At 38.5% G+C, this 23,422-nt stretch overlaps 1 protein-coding gene across 3 annotated transcripts; it reads left to right on the forward strand.

The window, feature by feature from the left end:
- The first annotated feature begins 9,364 nt into the window (after nt 1–9,364).
- Nucleotides 9,365–20,061, forward strand: ilrun (inflammation and lipid regulator with UBA-like and NBR1-like domains). Of its 3 annotated transcripts, none has more exons than XM_013138427.3 (6): nt 9,365–9,626; nt 10,266–10,420; nt 10,613–10,810; nt 14,919–15,226; nt 15,664–15,699; nt 18,832–20,061. In XM_013138427.3, exons 1-6 carry the CDS (start codon nt 9,469–9,471, stop codon nt 18,865–18,867), a joined length of 891 nt encoding a protein of 296 aa, XP_012993881.1. In that variant the 5' UTR covers nt 9,365–9,468; the 3' UTR covers nt 18,868–20,061. The 3 variants fall into 3 exon arrangements, with proteins under 3 accessions (XP_012993881.1, XP_012993882.1, XP_010867385.1); XM_013138428.3 differs by having other exon boundaries at nt 10,266–10,357; XM_010869083.3 differs by lacking the exon at nt 15,664–15,699.
- Nucleotides 20,062–23,422: the final 3,361 nt, after the last annotated feature.

A 23,422-nucleotide genomic window follows, 5' to 3' on the forward strand; every position in this document is an offset into this window, starting at 1 on the left:
TGTGGCCAATGGAATGGGTGGAGTAAAACACCAGCAACAATTGCAAATACACAGTGCCCCTTGATTTCTTTGCATATAATCATTCTATAGAGTCTCCTGAACATTTCCTACAATACATTCACCGCGGCGTGTAGAATAGTTTTTTTTTTATAGGCCAATATGTATTTCATATCCATTGAGTTGCATTGTGGCCAATGGAATGGGTGGAGTAAAACACCAGCAACAATTGCAAATACACAGTGCCCCTTGATTTCTTTGCATATAATTACTCTATCCACCTTCCTTGACATTTCCTACAATACATTCACCGCGGCGTGTAGAATAGTTTTTTTTTTATAGGCCAATATGTATTTCATATCCATTGAGTTGCATTGTGGCCAATGGAATGGGTGGAGTAAAACACCAGCAACAATTGCAAATACAGAGTGCCCCTTGATTTCTTTGCATATAATTACTCTATCCACCTTCCTTGACATTTTCTACAATACATTCACCGCGGCGTGTAGAATAGTTTTTTTTTTATAGGCCAATATGTATTTCATATCCATTGAGTTGCATTGTGGCCAATGGAATGGGTGGAGTAAAACACCAGCAACAATTGCAAATACACAGTGCCCCTTGATTTCTTTGCATATAATCATTCTATAGAGTCTCCTGAACATCTCCTACAATACATTCACCGCGGCGTGTAGAATAGTTTTTTTTTTATAGGCCAATATGTATTTCATATCCATTGAGTTGCATTGTGGCCAATGGAATGGGTGGAGTAAAACACCAGCAACAATTGCAAATACACAGTGCCCCTTGATTTCTTTGCATATAATTACTCTATCCACCTTCCTTGACATTTCCTACAATACATTCACCGCGGCGTGTAGAATAGTTTTTTTTTTATAGGCCAATATGTATTTCATATCCATTGAGTTGCATTGTGGCCAATGGAATGGGTGGAGTAAAACACCAGCAACAATTGTAAATACAGAGTGCCCCTTGATTTCTTTGCATATAATTACTCTATCCACCTTCCTTGACATTTCCTACAATACATTCACTGCGGCGTGTAGAATAGTTTTTTTTTATAGGCCAATATGTATTTCATATCCATTGAGTTGCATTGTGGCCAATGGAATGGGTGGAGTAAAACACCAGCAACAATTGCAAATACACAGTGCCCCTTGATTTCTTTGCATATAATCATTCTATAGAGTCTCCTGAACATTTCCTACAATACATTCACCGCGGCGTGTAGAATAGTTTTTTTTTTATAGGCCAATATGTATTTCATATCCATTGAGTTGCATTGTGGCCAATGGAATGGGTGGAGTAAAACACCAGCAACAATTGCAAATACACAGTGCCCCTTGATTTCTTTGCATATAATCATTCTATAGAGTCTCCTGAACATTTCCTACAATGCATTCACCGCGGCGTGTAGAATAGTTTTTTTTTTATAGGCCAATATGTATTTCATATCCATTGAGTTGCATTGTGGCCAATGGAATGGGTGGAGTAAAACACCAGCAACAATTGCAAATACAGAGTGCCCCTTGATTTCTTTGCATATAATCATTCTATAGAGTCTCCTGAACATTTCCTACAATACATTCACCGCGGCGTGTAGAATAGTATTTTTTTTATAGGCCAATATGTATTTCATATCCATTGAGTTGCATTGTGGCCAATGGGGTGGGTGGAGTAAAACACCAGCAACAATTGCAAATACAGAGTGCCCCTTGATTTCTTTGCATATAATTACTCTATCCACCTTCCTTGACATTTCCTACAATACATTCACCGCGGCGTGTAGAATAGTTTTTTTTTTATAGGCCAATATGTATTTCATATCCATTGAGTTGCATTGTGGCCAATGGAATGGGTGGAGTAAAACACCAGCAACAATTGCAAATACAGAGTGCCCCTTGATTTCTTTGCATATAATTACTCTATCCACCTTCCTTGACATTTCCTACAATACATTCACCGCGGCGTGTAGAATAGTTTTTTTTTTATAGGCCAATATGTATTTCATATCCATTGAGTTGCATTGTGGAAAAAGAGGGTGTGGAAATATTGTGTTGCTAGATGTAGCACACTGTTCCCCATGATTAGACAGGTTTGTCTTACTCTACACATTCTCCTGGACATTTCCTACACTGCTTTCTCTGTGGAATATTGAATAGTTTATTAGTTATGAGGCAATATGTATTCCATATTCTGTCATTGGCATTGTCTGAATTTTACCCTTGGAACGTGTTTTAACACCCACTAACACCCACTTTTTATCGAAATTACTCTTAAATATGATCATATGTGAATTGTTGTCAATGTTTTGAGAGTTACATGTTCTCAAACAATTAATAAACTCAATTTATCTCCGTTTTTAAGTAATTCGTTGGTCTCTTTTATTTTGAAAAATTCCAGATTTTCGTGACCCGGAAGTGTTTCTTTAATGTTGCTCACAAGACGCAGATGTCCTTGCCACATTCCTTTGGGATAATACCCATCAAAACCTGATGCGGTTTTGATTGCCATCTTCAGTCCAATTCACATAAGCTGCTCCCTCTGCCCTTAATTTAACTTTAGGGGATAAGCAAACAATTTTGCTCATTTACAGGGTTGATATCACTCAACCTTCACTGATGTGATTCTGTTGCGTGCAAAATCTTTCCTGCAACTTCAAGAAAAAAATAACAATGCATTTTGTTAGACAAATGCCACAATTAGTCAGGGTACAAACCCGTTCTTATGGGTACTTAGCTCATTGGGCTATTTTCTGCATGCAATTTGGGAAACAGATCACACTGTCATAGAAGTCGGAGCCACCAATACGCTCTATGCAGACGAGCTGAACAATAAGCATCAACGTCCTCATCGCGCTTGAAGGTACAAGTCGTTTGTTTGCGTGTCGGCGTTAATTAGCTAACTACGTAGTTAAAACAAATTATCACCTAATTTAGATGTAGCTATCAATATTCCGGCCACAGTTGTATCCCCCAGTTATATTGAGATGTATTGAGAAACACATAAGTTAGGCAAAGCAAATTTTGCTACCTACCTGTACTATTTTGCCATGCTAGCTAGTTTTTCATTCAACGCTAAGCGCACCCCCCCTCCCAGAAACATTTCCCAGAGGAAACACTTGTTCACTGCAAACTGTGGTCACGTCTAACACTGGTGACTGCAAAGTGTCAAATATAATCAACACAAAAACATTGTGTCAGACTCAAACTTCATTGGTCAGACTCCTCGTTGCCATTGTTTATTATAAATAATCCATTGTGTTTAAATAAAATGAATCCAAACAAAACATCACACAAACAAACTGTATGAATGTGTGCACATTATCAATTGGTGGCAGAGAACCTCAAATATCACAATAATTTACACGTATCCACTGTATACATGAATGCTCATGCTGATGGTTCAGTCTGTCTTTGGTCCATTGTGTGGTTCCAGTAAAAACAACTTGATTTACTATACAGGAGCAATTGAAGAAAAATGCAGTCGATTGCAGAGTAAACCTCATAACATTAGATCTCATGGTCACAGTTTTAATATTGGTGCAAGAAAAAATTATCACCATAATGCATTAAACTTTAAAAGGTTGTCACCAAATATTGTGAACATTTCTACAAGAGTTGGATTAAGAATTTAATGAACATAAAACGAACATATGTAAAATTATGTTGTATTTTTACTTTCAATGAGAAAGTGTTACACTCACAAGCTTGGAAATAAGATTGTGCTGGTCATAAAATTAGAATATCATAAAAAAGGAGATTTATTTCAGTAATTCCATTCAAAAAGTTAAACTTGTATATTATATTCATTCATTCATTACACACAGACTGATATATTTCAAATGTTTATTTCTTTTAATTGTGATGATTATAACTGACAACTAATGAAAATCCCAAATTCAGTATCTCAGAAAATTAGAATATTACTTAAGACCAATACAAAAAAAGGATTTTTAGAAATGCTGGCCAACTGAAAAGTATGAACATGAAAATTATGAGCATGTACAGCACTCAAAACTTAGTTGGGGCTCCTTTTGCCTGAATTACTGCAGCAATGCAGCGTGGCATGGAGTCGATCAGTCTGTGGCACTGCTCAGGTGTTATGAGAGCCCAGGTTGCTCTGATAGTGGACTTCAGCTCTTCTGCATTGTTGGGACTGGCGTATCGCATCTTCCTCTTCACAATACCCCATATATTTTCTATTGGGTTAATGTCAGGCGAGTTTGCTGGCCAATTAAGAACAGGGATACCATGGTCCTTAAACCAGTTACTGGTAGCTTTGGCACTGTGTGCAGGTGCCAAGTCCTGTTGGAAAATGAAATCTGCATCTCCATAAAGTTGGTCAGCAGCAGGAAGCATGAAGTGCTCTAAAACTTCCTGGAAGATGGCTGCGTTGACCTTGGACCTCAGAAAACACAGTGGACCAACACCAGCAGATGACATGGCACCCCAAACCATCTCTGACTGTGGAAACTTTACACTGGACTTCAAGCAACGTGGATTATGTGCCTCTCCTCTCTTCCTCCAGACTCTGGGACCTTGATTTCCAAAGGAAATGCAAAATTTAATTTCATCAGAGAACATAACTCAGCAGCAGTCCAGTCCTTTTTGTCTTTAACCCAGGCGAGATGCTTCTGACGCTGTGTCTTGTTCAAGAGTAGCTTGTCACAAGGAATGCGACAGCTGAAACCCATGTCTTGCATAAGTCTGTGCGTGGTGGTTCTTGTAGCACTGACTCCAGCTGCAGTCCACTCTTTGTGAATCTCCCCCACATTTTTGAATGGGTTTTGTTTCACAATCCTCTCCAGGATGCGGTTATCCCTATTGCTTGTACACTTATTTCTACCACATCTTTTCCTTCCCTTCGCCTCTCTATTAATGTGCTTGGACACATAGCTCTGTGAACAGCCAGCCTCTTAAGCTATGACCTTTTGTGTCTTGCCCTCCTTGTGCAAGGTGTCAATGGTTGTCTTTTGGACAGCTGTCAAGTCAGCAGTTTTCCCCATGATTGTGTTGCCTACAGAACTAGGCCGAGAGACATTTAAAGGGCTTTCCAGGTGTTTTGGGTTAATTAGCTGATTAGAGTGTGGCACCAGGTGTCTTCAATATTGAACCTTTTCACAATACTAAAATTTTCTGAGATACTGAATTTGGGGTTTTCATTAGTTGTCAGTTAAAATCATCAAAATTAAAAGAAATAAACACTTGAAATATGTCAGTCTGTGTGGAATGAATGTGTACATTATACAAATTTCCCTTTTTGAATGATGATATTCAAATTTTATGACCAGCACCTGTACTGGATGTGAGAGGTCAAACCACTCCTCTGGCAGTGATTAGGACAATAATGACAAATGTCTAAACCATTTCACAGTTGAAATGGACTTTTAAGAGGACAAAGACACTAAAACGTGGGTCTAACTAGCAATGTTGCACATGTAATAAAATTTGGCATGCTTATCCATTCTTTTGAGTGAAATTGCATAAGCTCAACAATAATGTGATGCCTTATGGGAATATATTTTGCTTTTGGAGGTTGCAACATTGAAGCATGGCTGAGGCAATCTACATTTCTCACAGCAAAAGGAGAGCTTACAGATTTGAGTCAGCTGTAATTAGCCCCTACTGCCTTGATAATTTTCACTCAGCTTTGGGACCATTGGCGAGTGAGAACACGAAAAGGGAGGGCCGAAAGGGAATTACTTTTTGGGAATGATTAAAAACAGATTTAATTCAAGTCTTTGGTACGTGTGTGCTGCTTTTTTCTAGTTGGTCCGTGTGCATGCCACTCTTAACTCCGTAAAATTGCTAGGCCTTGGGCACAGTGAGACTGTCAGAGAAGATTAATAAAGCAACTGTGACTGATCTACAAATCACCTCTCATCAAAAATAACAACTCATTATTGCTCTTAGATCAATCGGTCAGTCACAATTTACCCATGATACATTGCAGATTTGTACTTCTATAACATGGCCATTGAATTCATTCTTATCCTTGAATTGTAATGAATTCTCAGTGTGAGCCATTTGTTGCTTCAGAACGAAGATTACAAGTCCCTATCTAGAAAGTTATTACTGGATATGTTGGTCATTTATCACATTAATATTACAGGAGCAATATGGGTTTAATGCCTTTCATCTGGACGTTTTTCAGTTGTTGCAGGTACATGTCTACCTCAGGAACCTCACCACTGCTATCCCTGCATTTCAGTGGCACATGCACCTTGTACATTCAATATGGCTCTTTGCACATTTAGAATTGCCAATGTGCCTGCAATGGTTTTTACAGTTGTTACACACATCTACCTCAGGGACCTTAGTGCTGCTATCTCTGCATCACGGTTGCTCATGCTACTGTCCTACATTACTCCTTTATTTGTTTTGTTCACACATCTTGAATGCCATTTAGAAATTGCCATTTGTACCCGAACAACTATTATCCCACTTGTAACATACACTATACCTAATACTTGTAAATGTTCTGCCCTCCTCTATTGGCCATAATTGCCCATTTAGTACTGCCATTTGTACTGCATCTGCCTTGATTGCACATCTGCACATTTTACATGTAATATACATATACTTACTACTTGTAAACACTTGTACATTTTCTGCACTCTATTTGCACTTCAGGTTAGATGCTTACTGCACTTCGTTGTACTGTTCTTGTATTGTTAAATGACAAAGTTGAATCTAATCTAATCTTGTTGGCACTGGGATTTGAAATAGTAACCTTCTAGTTACTGGTCATATTGTCTCACTACTAGGTTATCTGGTGCAAATACAATCCACATGTGCACATTACCACAGAAAAAAAGCAACCTGTACGAAATTGGTTTCTATCATCAAGTGCTGGTCATAGCAGACTTTTTGTCTGTGAAAATATACCCAAGGAGTCCATAATCATCACATACCCTTAAATGTTTAGCCGTGTTACAGACACACAAGGTGACACAAACAGGTAAAAATGGCAATTAAATGAGAATTTCCCACAACTGTGGCTTTTTAAATTGCAATTAGTGTTTGTGTATAAATAGTCAATGAGTTTGTTAGATCTTACGTGGATGGATTGAGCAGGCTAGATACTGAGCCATTGGGAGCAGAAAATAACTGTCAAAAGACCTACATAACAAGGTAATGGAAATGTATGAAGATGGAAAAGGATATAAAGATATTCAATCACTTATTATGAGGTGGACAATTTGGGGATCTCTTGATACCAAGCCAAGGTCAGATAGACCAAGAAAGATTTCAGCCAAAACTGCCAGAATAATTGTAAGGGATACAAAGAAAAACCCACAGATAACCTCAGGAGAAATATACGCTGCTCTGGAAAAAGACGGTGTGGTTGTTTCAAGGAGCACAATATGACAGTACTTCAACAAATGATGCAATACACAATATTCAGAACAGTGGCGTCTGGGGCTATAGGCCCAGATCTCAAACGGACCAAAAATAATAATAATAAAAAAAATATGATAATGTTCTATTCATCTAAAATTCCGATCGCGCATTATGAAAATGTAGATGTGTAGGGTGCTAGCGTGTACATCGAAAGTATCCGCATGTACATTCAAAACCCTGTACTTTCTGTCCCGGGCGGGCCGGGAGGGTGGGCTAAGCCCCGAATGTATTGTGCTCTTAGCGATGCCTCTGATTCAGAACTAAGGGTATGCAGACTTTAGATTTTTTCTTTGTTGCCATGTTTTGTTTTATGATTGTGCCATTCTGTTGTAACCTATAGTTGAATGTGAATCTGATAAGAAATAAGACTTGTTTTGCCTGCTCATTCATGTTCTTTACAAATAGTACATACAGCTCTGAAAAAAATTAAGAGACCACTCCTATTTTTTCTTAAATCAGCATCTCTACATGTATGGCAGCCATTCCATTCCAGTGACTGTTAAATTCCAACACAGGCACACCTCATTTTACTCTAATTTAATGAGGAAAGGTATAAAAACCACTGCTGTGGTCATCACTATCCTCTAGCAATAGGACCAGCTGGATGGCAAAAACAAGGTAATTTAATAAAAAAATAACTATTAAGCATGTCAAAAGAGTTGAAAAGAAAAGCTTTGAGTGAGGAAAAGAAGGGTTAAATTCTGGCTTAATTGGCAGAGGGATACAGTGAGCATCAGCTTGCTTCCATCCTGAAAAATTCTATGATGGCGGTTCAAGAAACAGACATTAGGGAGAACAAAGTTACAGATGGGCAGAGGGCAAAAACGATTGTCAACTCATTCGAATGTCACTCAACAACTGTAGGATGACATCAAGTAACCTACAAAAATAATGGCAAACAGCAGCTGGGGTGAAGTGCACTGTGAGGACTGTTCGAAACAAGCTCCTAGGGGCAGGGATGAAGTCGTGCAAAGCTAGAAAAAGCCCTTCATCAATGAGAAGCAAAGAAGAGCCAGGCTGAAGTTTGCAAAATACCATAAGGATTGGACCGTAGGGGAATGGAGTAAGGTCATCTTCGCTGATGAGTAAAATTTTCAACACCTGGTCGTCTTATGGTTAGACGGAGACCTGGAGAGGCCTACAAGCCAGTGTCTCGCACCCACTGTGAAATTTGACTTTTTTTGGTTGGTATTTTGACCAGTTGTTGTTTTCTACAAATAAATACTCTAACTGACAATATTTAAATTTTGCATTTGGAAGTAATGTTATCACTAGTTTATAGAATAAAACAAAAATTTAAATTTTACTCAAACACACCTATAAATAGTATAACCAGAGAAACTGATCATTTTGCAGTGGTCTCTTAATCTTTTCCAGAGAGGTATATTACCAATTCTCCAAGGGTATGCAAACTTTTGAGCACAACTGTACAACAAAGCCTGTGGGGAATTTAACCACAGTCTGTGGCCACTCTGTGGGGATGGCCTTGTCCACAACAGAAATGTATTTTGACTGGCTGACTGGTCTAGAAAATAAAAAATAATATGTTGTTATTAGGATGCAAGGTGATTTGTAGATAAATAGCCTGCATGACCTTTGAGAATGGCGATTGATTTTATCTGTATCCATGACTTACCATGCTTTCTTAACGGAAGCCATACAGTTACACAGACAAAGATCTGTAATGGAAAAGAACAGCACAAGCAATTAGAAAAGAACAGAACATTATTTCATGCACAACAACTAACCAGGTTCTTTGTTGTCGTTGTGGTCATGGTCTTATTAAAGTGCAATTTCCCACTGGGAAATAGGTACTTCTGAAGTCAGTGAACGCTGCTTAACACAAGACCGAATAGCAACAGATGACGTGTGGAAAGCATCCTCGAACAGTGACGTCAGGTGACACCGACGTTGTCCCCCCCCCACCCCCCCACCCCCGCCATGCGTATTAAGCTTGTTGTTGGACTGGTTGTTATTATGACTGGACAAGGCCTCAGACTAAATTAGGAGAGTAACCCCCGACGCTACCCGGGGAAACTTGCCAATGGAGGGCATGGACATAGACCTGGACCCGGAGCTCATGCAGAAATTCAGCTGCATGGGCACCACTGACAAGGATGTCCTTATATCAGAGTTCCAACGGCTGCTTGGATTCCAACTCAACCCGGCAGGATGCGCCTTTTTCCTTGATATGACCAACTGGTGAGTTCGTGGATATGGGGCCTAGCGTGGCAACATTTTGCCCAGTGCAATAAAATCTCCTAAGTAGTTGTCATTTATTGTGGAAATCTCTCCCTCTCGTTCTTGTTCGGGTAAAAGTATATACTTGTGTAGATTGGTCATTGTCAGGACATAGAGCAGTTTGGCCAATGAGATCTGCGCTAACAGCAGAAACAATAATATTACCAGTCTGCCTAGGTCTAGTTTGTTAACTTTGCTAAAAAAGTATTTATGGCAACAAAAAATATAAACATAACCTTACCGCGTTTCTTTAAAATAACGTGTAGTTAGCTACAGTATATATTAGTATTTGAGTTTGTGGTCTAACTAGACGCGTGTGAAAACTTTCGCCAAGGGGCTCTAGAGTTAGCTAGCGCGCGTGTGGTATGTGACGTAATACAATTTATTTGTTTAATGATCACGACTTAAGCTTAAACGACATTGCCTTAATAAATGACCAGTTGATTAATATTCTTTATCAGCAAATTGGACCGTTTTTTTTATTGGAACGTTTTTGTTTTGTGAAATTGTTTTATGAACTTGATAAGCTAGATTTTGAATAATAATTAAACATGGCATTGATTCACCCACTGTTGTCACTACCTTTTCCCATTAATATAGGAATCTACAGGCAGCGATTGGTGCATATTATGACTTTGAGAGTCCCAGCATCAACACACCATCTATGTCCTTTGTGGAGGATGTGACCATTGGTGAGGGAGAGTCTGTTCCCCCCGACACACCGTTCACAAAGACCTGGAGGATACAGAACACGGGTGGGGTTACCTATTGGTCATACTGGTTATATGATCCATGAAAAGTGAAGTAATTAAAGAACAAATAACTTCACTGCAATAGGAGAACAGGAAGCTCCTTGCATGTTTTTGCAGTGGATGTGAAGTATCTGTAGGCCTAACTGCATAGTTGGCCAGCTTTGTGTGACAAATATCTTTGTCTGTGATTCACAGGTGCACAGGCCTGGCCACCTGGGGTATGTCTCAAGTACATTGGAGGGGACCAGTTTGGCCATGTAAACATGGTGATGGTGCGCTCTCTAGAGCCCCAGGAGATCTCTGACATCAGTGTGCAGATGCGCAGCCCCACAGCACCCGGGATGTACCAGGGTCAGTGGAGGATGTCCACAGCCACAGGACTGTTTTATGGAGGTAGGTCCACAACCACACAGACATACTGTTTTGTGGAAAGAAAAAAGTCACAAAATCAATGTCTAGAAATTGCTCTGCTTGACTAAAAATGTAAACACTCAAGAGGTAGACATGTTTTCAACCAGTTTCCATAAAACCATTTAATCTCGATAAATTACCTAGTTGCTTTAACTAAAAGGAAGAGACAATTCGTTTGTTTGACAGGATGGAATCCTTTTATTGGCAAAATCAATAAAGCAGTGGCAGTGCAACAACCTTTATGCAAGAATAACCATCAAATCGAATAAAACTCAGTCATTCAATGGCATGTTGTGTAGGCTGAACACTACGTCACGGGAAAGCATGCTGTTTGTTAGGCTATAAATTACATTTGGTGTGATTCGCTTTAAAGGGTGTCATAAGTGCACAGTGATAATTTCCAATAAATATTGACAGTCTTTTCTTCTGGTTACATGATGATCAATGGTTGGCTGCTGTTTGTGTGTGTGTGTGTGTGTGTGTGTGTGGGGGGGGGGGGGGGGTAAATCTCTCTTATGCATAATTGTCTCATCATAGAGGTCTGCCTACTTGCACTGTTTATGAAAGGTTCTAGTATGAGCACAAGGGCCAAGGTCAGTATGGGCAGATTTAACCGAAAGTGGTGTAGTCATACCTCTATAATTACATTATTATCACTACCTTGAAGGTCTGGGTCATTTTGTAATAGCAAAAAGGTTTTATATGTAACAGTGGTTACAAGTAGAAAGATTTTCATAAGCTGTTACAAAACAGTTTTTTCATTGTTAATATTCTAAACAGAGCCTTGTAATTGGAAAACTTTAGCATACGTGGAGTTTTGCGTTCCTTGTGACATGACCATATGGGAAATTTAACAATGGATTGCTTTTTTGCCAGACCGCATAAGCAGAGCTGGCTAAGAGCGAATCTCACTGACTGACTGTCTACCCCTTGTTAAATAGCGTAGTGGTTAGAGAAGCGGACTTGTGAATTATAGGTCCCGAGTTTGTATATCCTCGCAGGCGAAGCGATCTACGCATTATGAATTATTCCATATAGACGAAAACTTCGCTGGCTAAAAAGGTTAGTATCTACATTATAGTAAGCCTGAAATAAGACGGTTTACGTTTATATTGTAAATGTTTCTGGTGGATTCCGAAGTACTAATCTTTGCATGCGTTTTGGGTCAGGATAGACAAACACATTTGCTGGTTTACATACATTAGTTACATTATAGTAAGCCTTAACTGAAACTGTATAGTTATATTGCAACTGTTTCTGGCATGGAAAAGTTCATCTTCAGTCTCACTAGCAATTGCTCAATTCATATGATTATTCCTAGGAAGTTAGTAGATTCTAGTAAGCCTATTACTGGCTAATAAGCTGTTATCGTGGAGGTAAACTTAATAAGAAACGTTAGTCAGTTTAACACAATCCTCAGTGGAGTCTAGCGACTGCTGAAACGTGTCATGCCATGGCGTAGTGGTTAAATACAGTGCTTCTCGTGTGGAAGTTTGAATCTATTGAGAGCAACGACATTTATTAATTATTTCTGGTAGATTCCACGATTCTCTCATCTTTTCACTCAATGAAAAAGTCAGTTATCGTCGCCTTTGTTGATAGTTACTGTATAAATGTCATGCACAAATGAAAGAAAAAAGTATGTTCTTATGCCATGAAATTAAATAGCTTTGGCAGACTCTCTAGCAATTGCTCAATTCTTATGACTATTCCTGTAAGTTAGTAGATACCGGTAAAACATATTACTGGCTAATACGCTGTTAAAACGGCCAGTTGCAAACGCCATACATAGACGCTATTTCTGGTGAAGGGAAACTTAGTAAGAAACGTTAGTCAGTTTAACTGTATCAGTGTCATTCACGAATGGCCAATGAACTATTAAAATGGCCAGTGGCAAAAGAGGATTTGTTCAGGATATACAGATGCCGGGTGTAAGTATAGACAAGAGGCTATACTTACAACCTGTAAATGTACATCTCTGGTGTAGTGGTTAACGACACAGCCTTTCACGTGGTTGACCCGGGTTCGAATCTCAAGATGGCAACACTTTCTGTTGCGGGCCGACTGAACTACGCTCGCCTGGTTTCTTTTTTTGCCACCTTCCAATGCAGGATAGGTTTATGTAATGCTCTTTATATGATAATTATATGATAATCTGTGCACCATTATTCCACTATGAGCAGTGTTTCTAGACCGTGCCCCATGCTACCTCATTCAACGAATGACCTAGCTGTGCAGGTCTGAGAAGGGAGCTCCTCCTTTGCCAAATGTAGATTAAGTTTTAACAGCTTGTTTTAGATTCCCATCCCTAGTCCAGATACTTTTTTTGTCTGAATAGTAGGTAACCCTTCAAATTACAGCCAGTTACTTACAGGGTAGTTCCCACGTAACTACATAGAAACAAGAATATAGATATGTGGTAAGAATGGTTCGGAATGTATGAAAAATTTCGTTGTTTTGTATTGTTACTAGGAATTAAGCAGCTAACCACTTCTCAACTTACAGTGTAGTACCCACATAACTAAGAAGTAACAAGAATGTAAGAATGTCGTAAGCATTAGTATTTATGTAGCAGCAATTTAGGTTTTACAAGTGCTTACATGAACGAAGAATGTTACTACTTCCTAACTGCTTAGTAAATAGAAACGTGATAAAAACGTGATATAATTTTCATTCTTGTTTGTATGAATTTACCATTTGAAGGTGCCCTTAATTATTTTCTTGTAAGTTTGCTCATTAAGGATTTAAAGGTGCCTTATGCAACTTAACAACACCTATCGGCTGTGAGTTGTATATTGGTTCTATAACTCCATTAGGATCTGACTAATGGAGTTATAGAACTATTGGCATACTGACCTGTTTGAAGCAGTGTCACTTACAACCATTGATGCTGGAACAATGAACACACACTTTTGTTTCAAATGGGGTTAAAGTTGATGGGCCTTTTCCATTACTACAGAACATAGAATTAACAAAATAAACGGCTAAACTAATCAAAACATCATCTAGGCTATCTATTGCTTAGATACATCGCCATAATTCAGAGAGTTGATGATGGCTATCTAGTGAACGTGAAACCATAATTGTGCTAGTTATCACTAGCTGGAACAATAATGTCCACACTTTGACCAGTTTGCACAAGCCTAAATCTAGCTAAAAGGCAAAATAATTGCTTTTTCCGAGCAATATTCTCATATGCATAAGGTTTAGTCAAACAACTAACAATGCAAAGTTGTTTTTAAAACATTTTGCAGATAACACCAGATTGTAACTCTATTTTCCAGCAAGAAATGGAATCAAGGAGTGTCTGCACAGACACAACGTAGCTTGTTTGCTTATTGTCTCAACCAAAGACTTTGGAGAAACATTCCCAAAACGTAACTGCGCTCATACAAATAGAATTAACAAGAACATTGAATTATTTTCTATGTAGTGTTATAGATTTCATATAGATTTCCTTGACTATCTACCCAACTAGCTAAATGTGGCGATGTAACCTACTTGTCAAGTAGAACGTAGCAAACTCTGCATCACTATTCACACAAACTTCAGTTCTCGCCATTAAATGCAAAATTGACCCTCTTTTGTGTTATGCTCACATTCCTTCTGTATATTTTCGTTTCTGGAGCGTTCAGTGTAGGCTACATGAACCCAAACAAAGCTTGTCATTGGCCTTCCCCTCACACACCTTCAAGGAAGTACACGCCTACAAACGTCCCGGCCTTCTACGTTTTACTTGCAACCATGGCACTGGGGATAGTGTCAGTCCTGACACTCTGCCAGAGACTGTTTATTAACGTTAACTGATGGTATGTAATGGTTATTATCGGATATTTTAAATCTTAAATGCTGCATAAGGCACCTTTAAGCGAGAACATAAGAGAGCTTTGTGTTGTGCAACTTTTCACCATGCCAACTCGCTTTGGACAAATGAAAGTAGTGTAAATGTTGCACAGAAATTAATCTTATTATTTATTTTTTTAAAGCAACTGCATTTGGTCTCAAACTTTCAGCACTAGCACGAGTGCTTTCTTCTCGACAGAACACGTCACCCTTAATGTCTGTTTTGTGTCACTCTGTATCCACATAGACGTGATATGGGTAATCCTCAGTGTGGAGGTTGGGGGCCTGTTGGGTGTGACGCAGCAGCTGTCCTCCTTTGAAACGGAGTTCAACACCCAGCCGCACCGAAATGTGGAGGGAGATTTCAACCCTTTTGCCTCACCACAGAAGACCAAACACGATGCTGGAGACAATGACAACTTCAAAGACGCCGGAGTACCCTGGGAGGGCCCCCCAAATGCCTTTCAGCAAGAACAAAACAGACTGTCTCAAAATGCTGTAAATAGATCATCAAATGGTCTCCAAAATAATCTATCAGTAGTGACTTACAGCCAGGTATGTATATATTAATTAATCCTAGTTGGTTTGTCTCAAGAGAAAACATTTCCACCTCACTGTTGTAAACATATTGCTTGTGGAAGTATTATCTCCACACATTATTATTATTATTTGTTAGAATCCATTTAGCTGTTAAGGGCGATGGTGGAGTAATTGTATCCATATTAGGAATTTTTTTTTTTTTTACAGGGGTTGAATATTTATGCAAGCTCTTACAGATATTTCCTAACATCAAACCAATACTATAATTGATTTTGAGTGTTAAAAATCCAAGATTAAAAAGAACAATATTTAATTTCTAATTCAGTAATACGACAGAATTGTTCAGTGTTTTGAATACTTTTGCAAGGCACTGTTTCCGCTATGCTGAAAATAGAAAAATGTATGAGATGATTCACATTTGAGGTTATTTGTTTAACTTTTTTACATTTTAGTCATTTGGTAGGTGCCCTTATCCAGAACAACTTACAGTAAGTATATACAGTGGATATAAAAATCTACACACCCCAGTTAAAATGACAGGTTTTTGTGGTGTAAAAGAATGAGACAAATCATGTCAGAACTTTTTGCACTTTTACTGTGACCTATAATGTGAACAATTCAATTGAAAAACAAACTGAAATCTTCAAGGATTTGTTCCAGGTTAGAGACAAGAGGGTATACTGACACCAAGCAACTGTACAGCTCCATGGTGTAGTGGTTAACGACACAGCCTTTCACGCGGGCGACCTGGCAACATTATCTATTGCGGGCCGGCTGAACTAGGCTTGCCTGGTTTCTTGTTTTTATTTTATTGTTATTTTATATGCACTAATGATGCTGCTGAATATGACAGCTTGTTTGCTGTTCACTTTCTCCAGCAGTACCTCCACTTCAGAACTACTGACTTTTGGAGTCTGGTGCTACACCGTCTTTAAATTTTGGTTTGGGCATTCTTGACCTCTCTCTCAAATGTTCTTTAGAATTTCGGCCTGAATCTCAAATCGCATACTAGATACTACATACTGCAAGTATGTACTTTGCGGGTGATGATGAAGTATGTTTAGTAGAAGTCAGTATGCCAGTATTGGGATATACTACTTTGTCATAAAATTATGTCTTAACATTGGAGAATTTTTTTGCACATTAACATCATGCCAAGTTTTACTATTTCGCTAGACACCATTTAGCATTGTGTGAATGTCATGGGAGACTATCAGTATTTCCCAACCTTAGTACACTGAAAATAGTATGACAAAAGTTCCCGGATAGTCTAATATTTTTGGTGGATTTTTAAAGTTTGCGTCTATGTGTACGTTTTGGGGTAATATAAACCACATCCCCTTGGACATTAACAGGGGTTTCCATGATTCTCTCGTCTTTTCAATTGACAAGAAAGTTAGTTATCGTCACCTATAGTGATAGTTATTGTATCAATATCATTCACAAATGCAAGAAGAACGAACATTGTTGTGCCATGAAATGAAATAGCTTTGACAGTGTAAAATTCGTCTTCAGTCTTGCGAGCATGGGCTCAGTTCTTATGACTATTCCGAGTAGTAACATGCTAGTATTACTGGAATGTAACGGCCGGTGGGAAGAGCCAGTTCATAGAAGCTATTTGTGGTGAGAAACATTAGTCAGTTTAACACTGATTAATATTGGTGTGATGTTAAAGAGCAACAACATGTCTAATATTGAGATGTAATTTTATGACGAAGTAGTAATAAAACTGTACAAAACGCAAAAACAAATTATTTGGCACAAACATGTCGGCACTCAAATGTGCATAAGTGTGCTCTTGAGTATGCATAGATTCTGTTCTTACCTGAGAACGAATACCAAATAAGAAAACATTGGTGAATGTCAGAGTCTTTGTGGAAACTGTGTACGTGGATTTTAAGAAGGAATTTCTTAAGAATGGTTGATGAATGAGGCCCAATATTCGTATTTTTGTTCCTAAGCACTTTTTATGCTGGATGCTACCTTTGTTAGCGATAATCTTGAATGAAGTGTAAATAATGCCTGTGATAGCGCAGTGGTTTCCAACCTTTTTCAGTTACTGAACCACCATCTTTGAGTACCCCCAAAGTACTAATAACCCTGCAGTCTCATGAGTGTTCAGAAGTACTCCCTGTTGATAAGCCAAGTACCTCCATGGGTCCTAGTACCCCTGGTTGAGAACCACTGTGAAATAAGATAGATTAATGTACGTGTTTAGAAACAATCATAATCAATACCCCAAAATAAATTGCATATTGTTCAGAACTATTCAGCCCAAAATACTCTGAAACATACCCAAAACACATTAAAACCTATGCTATTGTTTGGTTCAGATACATAGACGCCCTAACATAGGACAATGCATAAAGTGTTGTCATGTCTAATTGGTGAAAACTATTTGTACACCGATACCCTTGAATAGAAGCTGAGAATCAGACACATTGCAACCCAATGTCCCCTTCCCAGTTTTATCATGGGAGATAACTGAAGAGTTCATGGTAATTTAAAGATTTCTGTACACTAGTGGAACTTATACAACTTGAAGGAGCTGGAGCAGTTTTGCCTTGAAGAATGGGCAAAAGTCCCAGTGGCTAGATGTGCATGCTTATAGAGACATACCCCAAGAAACGTGCAGCTGTAATTGCTGCAAAAGCTGGCTCTACAAAGTATTGACTTTGGGGGGGTTAATAGTTATGCACGCTCAAGTTTTTTTGTTGTTGTCCTTTTTCTTGTTTGTTTCACAATAAAAAAGATGATATCTTCAATGTGGTAGGCATGTTGTGTGAATCAAATAATACAACCCCCCCAAAATCCATTATAAATCCAGATTGTAAGGCAACAAAATAGGAAAAATGGGAAGGGTGTTGAATCTTTTTGCAAGGCGCTGTACCTATTTTTTTCTGCATCTGATGTTTTTCAGTAACTGCCAAAATGTTATTTAGATCCTCAAGTTTAATATTTCAACTGTTATTACTAAACTGCATTTTTCTCTGGCATTAAAGTTAAGCCTAACTGCCTTTATGACCAGAAACAACAAACAGACCATTCTGTAAACATTAGGGGCCAATTTCACTGAATTCTCCAGTGAGCGGGATTTTTGTTGAGTCCTAGACTAGGCTTAAACTGTGTCCGTTAAACTGTCCCTAAGAGTGTTGGGGAAGTTCCGCTTGTAAAACAGAGTAGTCAAGTGCAGTAATCTGGGGATTTGGTTCACTTTAAAAGCCATTCGGAGGCAGTCTGAAGCCCTACCTTTAATGCAAAGGCAGACTTGCTCAGATGCCACTAGTAGTAGTACAATACGTACTTGTGTTCTGCTGAGCTGAAGGCATCTTTTTAGGATTTCAGTTGGACAGTATGTACTGCATGTTAAGATGTTTTCTGCTGAGGAGTGTGCTGCAACCGCGCAGGGATAATGCACCAGAACGTTTGCAGAGCATGCAACGCTTCTATTTGCCTCTAAGAGAGGCATGCGATGCATATTGTAAAATCATGCACTGATTTCAAATGTCTTAATGTTGCCTGCTCACGCCCAACAACAATAGCCTTCAGGCACTCACTCACTTTCACCATCATCTGGTTGTGTTTACCATAATCTAACTGAGTTCTGGGGTTCTCCTCAGGGTATTCATGGCGCCTATCCGTTTGACCAAAGTTAAAGGAGACAGCGCACCAGGCCGGGTGGTGCTGAACAGACCTGGGCACACTGATGCTGACCTGCAGGCGGGGGGCACCAGAGAGAGAAGGGACCTATTTCATACAGACTCTAGAAACTCTCTCATTTGCCAAACCACCGAAACACAGGCTACAGTGAAAAGGAGGCGGCACCTGTCCCTTTGACTAACCCCCCGCCCCCCATCAACATTAACACCTTTGGGCCAAGATCCGCATGTGTGAGCGCTCCATAGTGCTATACATCCTAAAACCACGTCATACTACTACTATTGTTTTTATATTATTTGTAGCTGTCAACACCTCATTGGGTAGGTACTGCTGGATGACATTTGCAAAGGGATGGATGTGTGTGTGAGCTTGATCGAATGAAATGTGTGAGAGTGGAATAAGCCATCTAAAACTTCTGCCTGTTGAGTGATTTTTGAATCACTACATACACTGGACATTGTGTGTGCGCGTGAGTGCGTGCGTGCACATGAATGGATTCCTTTAAAAATGTACTTAACATAAAACGGTTGTTACTACTTTGATAAAGATGTTGTGGTGACTTATGGAAAACACTCATTCTAAAATGTAAGAAATATTGGTACAGCCCTGTGAATGAATTGCTTTGTAAATAATCCTTTGCTGTACTCATCACAGGTATGTATCATTCAGTGGTAACACTGGTTCTCTAGAGCCAGCAGGTGGTGCTATTAATTAAAAGACCAAACCGAACTCTCTCTGACAGATAACATCATTGCAAAATATACTTCACTTTTCCTAATTTGGGTGATGTATCAACATCAGCACAGTTATTTGGTTTGTGCTGTTTTCCAGATGCCCCTTAGAGACGTTTACATGTTGTGGTTTGATTTACTTTCTGAATGCTATCTGAATCTAGAGCTTATTTTCTTTTGTCATTGGACAATATGTATTCATCTTACAAACATGTACAGCACATTTACTCCCGTTTCAATTCTCAAATAAAATTTATTGGATACATTCACTCAAAAGGACAAAGATTCAAAAATGGAATTATTTGTACTCTGCATAAAAGTCGATATTCCAACCAATTATGTTAATGGTTGTTTACAAATACATGGTATCATTCAGCTGAGTTCAAATGATGTTATGCAATCTGTTTGCAATTAAGAATGTTGTTTTAAACTATATTTAAATAAAATTACAAAATTGAAGTTTGTGACAGTTGTTATTCTTAGACTAAAGAGTCGAACTGACTCTGTTTCGTGGTTTCTTTTGACTGGAAGTCCCTGTTATTTTTGTGGCTGTATTTATCAAAGTCCCACTGTATGTTCTTCCTGAAAGTGTTCACTGTACTGCCTTTTACTCTAGCCCCCCAAACTGGAGTCGCTTGCGTGTGTGGTGAGTGTGCAATAGAGAGAGAGTTTAATTGCATTCTTCTTTTTTGGTCTTGTACAGTTTTAAGCAGGGTGGTATGGTGAGTGGAGAGTTTGCAAAGTCTTATGATCGACCACTTTTGAGTAAAGAAAATGTTAAGCCCTTTTCCCTGTGTGTATAAATTAACATTTGTATGATTAAATTAACACTGAAACAAGAAATATGTGGGACCATGTTTCTTATTTCTTGTTGATTAATGGACTTGCTTTATTAACTTCCAGGTAGCAGTGCTAATGATTTCTCCTGGATTGTTTAGGGAGACTGTGGTAGCCAAACGTTTGAAAAATAACTGATTAAGTCAATGACAGAAACAATCCTGTGAAAAACCTGTATTGGTCAAAACGTAGCAGTTCTTTAGTTGACCAGAGTGCCTTTTGCATACATTTTGAATATTAAATAATCCACCAATATTACATTTTAAAAGCCTGTTCTTTTGAAATGCTCTTGAACCACATGGAATATTTAAAACTTGTCATTGCAATATGTTACAGTGGGGAGAACAAGTATTTGATACACTGCCGATTTTGCAGGTTTTCTTACTTTCAAAGCATGTAGAGGTCTGTAATTTTTGATCATAGGTACACTTCAACTGTGAGAGACGGAAAAATCACAGAAAATCTCATTGGATGATTTTTAAATCAAACAGGTTTCTGTACCAAATATTAAGTTCTGCTTTTCTGATGTATCAAATACTTATGTCATGCAATAAAATGCAAATTAATTACTTAAAAATCATACAATGTGATTTTCTGGATTTTTTCTGGATTGTCACTCAGTTGAAATGTACAGACTTCTACATGCTTTGTAAGTTGGAAAACCTGCAAAATCGGCAGTGTATCAGATACTTGTTCTCCCAACTTTATATTCAGCTCTGGAAAAATTAAGAGACCACCTTTTTCTTTCCTTTCCAAAAAAGTCAAAAAGGAAGGTTTTGAATGAGAAACAGAAGGGTTAAAATTAGGAGACCACTGCAAATTGAATGCTTCTGTTCCTCACTCAAAACTTTCTTGGAAAGGCAAGATAAAGGTGCAGTGGTATCTTAATTTCTTCCAGGGCTGTTTATAATATGTAAAATGAATGAATGCATTAATTGCTGTATCATAAATTAATACATTGTTTTGTGGCCAAATACCTGAATTTCTTGATGATTTAAGCCCACTTAAATCCAAAATGTTATCCAACTTTTACTTTCAATGGGAAGGTTTAGGTACCTCCTTGCTTTATTTTTAAGTAATGTTTTAAAAAATAAGCATAAAAGTCTAGCAACTGTATAAAAGCAGATCAGTTGTTTCTGGGTTTTTTTAACCATTTTGCATACCACACCAACTCATGTTACCAGCATGGGTTGAAATATTCTGTGGAATTCTCATGCCCACCAATTTATCCAAGGCAAGGCAAGCTATGACAAGAGTATGATATGCCATCGCCGTTTCTTTTTGCATTTGCTCTAGCTGCCTTCACTTGAATAAAATCCTCATTATTATGCCTATTTAAATGTTGAAGTAGATGCTATTGGAAAGAAGTCAATTTGAAGAATTTCAAGTATTTAAATAAATATAATTAAAAATAAATGCTGATGTCTTATTAAATAATACACATTCATACCATTAGGGGAAGGTGTCAAGGCAACAGGTGACAATTAACAATTTGAAGAGATTCTTTCAGGTGATATTTTGCACCTGTTACCAACATCATATCCCTGAGGGCAGTAACTGTAACACGGAAATAAAGAAATCACTGGGTTGTGTGGTTGTCCAACCTAGCTGTCTTGAAAAGACAAATGCACTAACTGAAAGTCACTTTAATAAGATTGTATGCTTGATTACTTAAATTGTTCACGGTTTGTATGTGTGACTATGGGATTGTTTCTAATAATTAATAGGACTTAGTATGCTTGATATACACCCTTCTTTCCAAATAAGTTGGGACCCTACCTAAAATGCAAATAAAAACAGAATGCAATGATGTGCAAATCATTTATTCCTATATTTAATTGAAAATAGTACGAAGACATATCAAATGTTTAATACTGCCAAATGTTATGGTTTTTGGGAAAATACATGCCCATTTAGAATATGATGCCAGCAACATGTTTAAAAAAAGTTGGTACAGGGGCTTGTTTACCACTGTGTTACATCCTCTTCTTTTAAGAACAATCTGTGAGTGTTTGGGAACTGAGGATACCAACTGCTAAATGTTTTCAATGGGAGACAGGTCTGGAAAGCAGGCTGGCCAGTTCAGAACCTGGACTCTTTTACAATGGAGCCATGCTGTTGTAATACGTGCAGAATGTTGTTTGGGATTGTCTTGCTGAAATAAGCATGGGCTTTCCTGAAAAAGACATAGCCTGGATGGCAGCATGTGTTGTGCCAAATCGTGTACAGTGGGGAGAACAAGTATGTGATACACTGCTTACAAAGCATGTAGAGGGCTGTAGTTGTTATCATAGGTACACTTCAACTGTGAAAGACGGAATCTAAAACAAAAATCCAGAAAATCTCTTTGTATGATTTTTAAATAATTAATTTGCATTTTATTGCATGACATAAGTATTTGATAAGAAGCCCTCCTGTTTTCCACTCATTACCTGTATTAACTGCACCTGTTTAACCTCGTTACCTGTATAAAAGACACCTGTCCACACACTCAATGAAACAGATTCCAACCTCTCCACAATGGCCAAGACCAGAGAGCTGTGTAAGGACATCAGGGATAAAATTGTAGACCTGCACAAGGCTGGGATGGGCTACAAGACAATAGGCAAGCAGCTTGGTGAGAAGGCAACAACTGTTGGCGCAATTATTAGAAAATTGAAGAAGTTCAAGATGACGGTCAATCTCCCTCGGTCTGGCACTCCATACAAGATCTCACCTCGTGGGCATCAATGGTCAAGAGGAAGGTGAGGGATCAGCCCAGAACTACACGGCAGGACCTGGTCAATGACCTGAAGAGAGCTGGGACCACAGTCTCAAAGAAAACCATTAGTAACACACTACACCGTCATGGATTAAAATCCTGCAAAGCATGTAAGGTCCAGGCCCGTCTGAAGTTTGCCAATGACCATCTGGATGATCCAAAGGAGGAATGGGAGAAGGTCATGTGGTCTGATGAGACAAAAATATAACTCCACTCGCCGTG

The sequence above is a fragment of the Esox lucius genome, chromosome 17, assembly GCF_011004845.1.
Source record: "Esox lucius isolate fEsoLuc1 chromosome 17, fEsoLuc1.pri, whole genome shotgun sequence".
NCBI classification, from domain to species: Eukaryota; Metazoa; Chordata; class Actinopteri; order Esociformes; family Esocidae; genus Esox; species Esox lucius.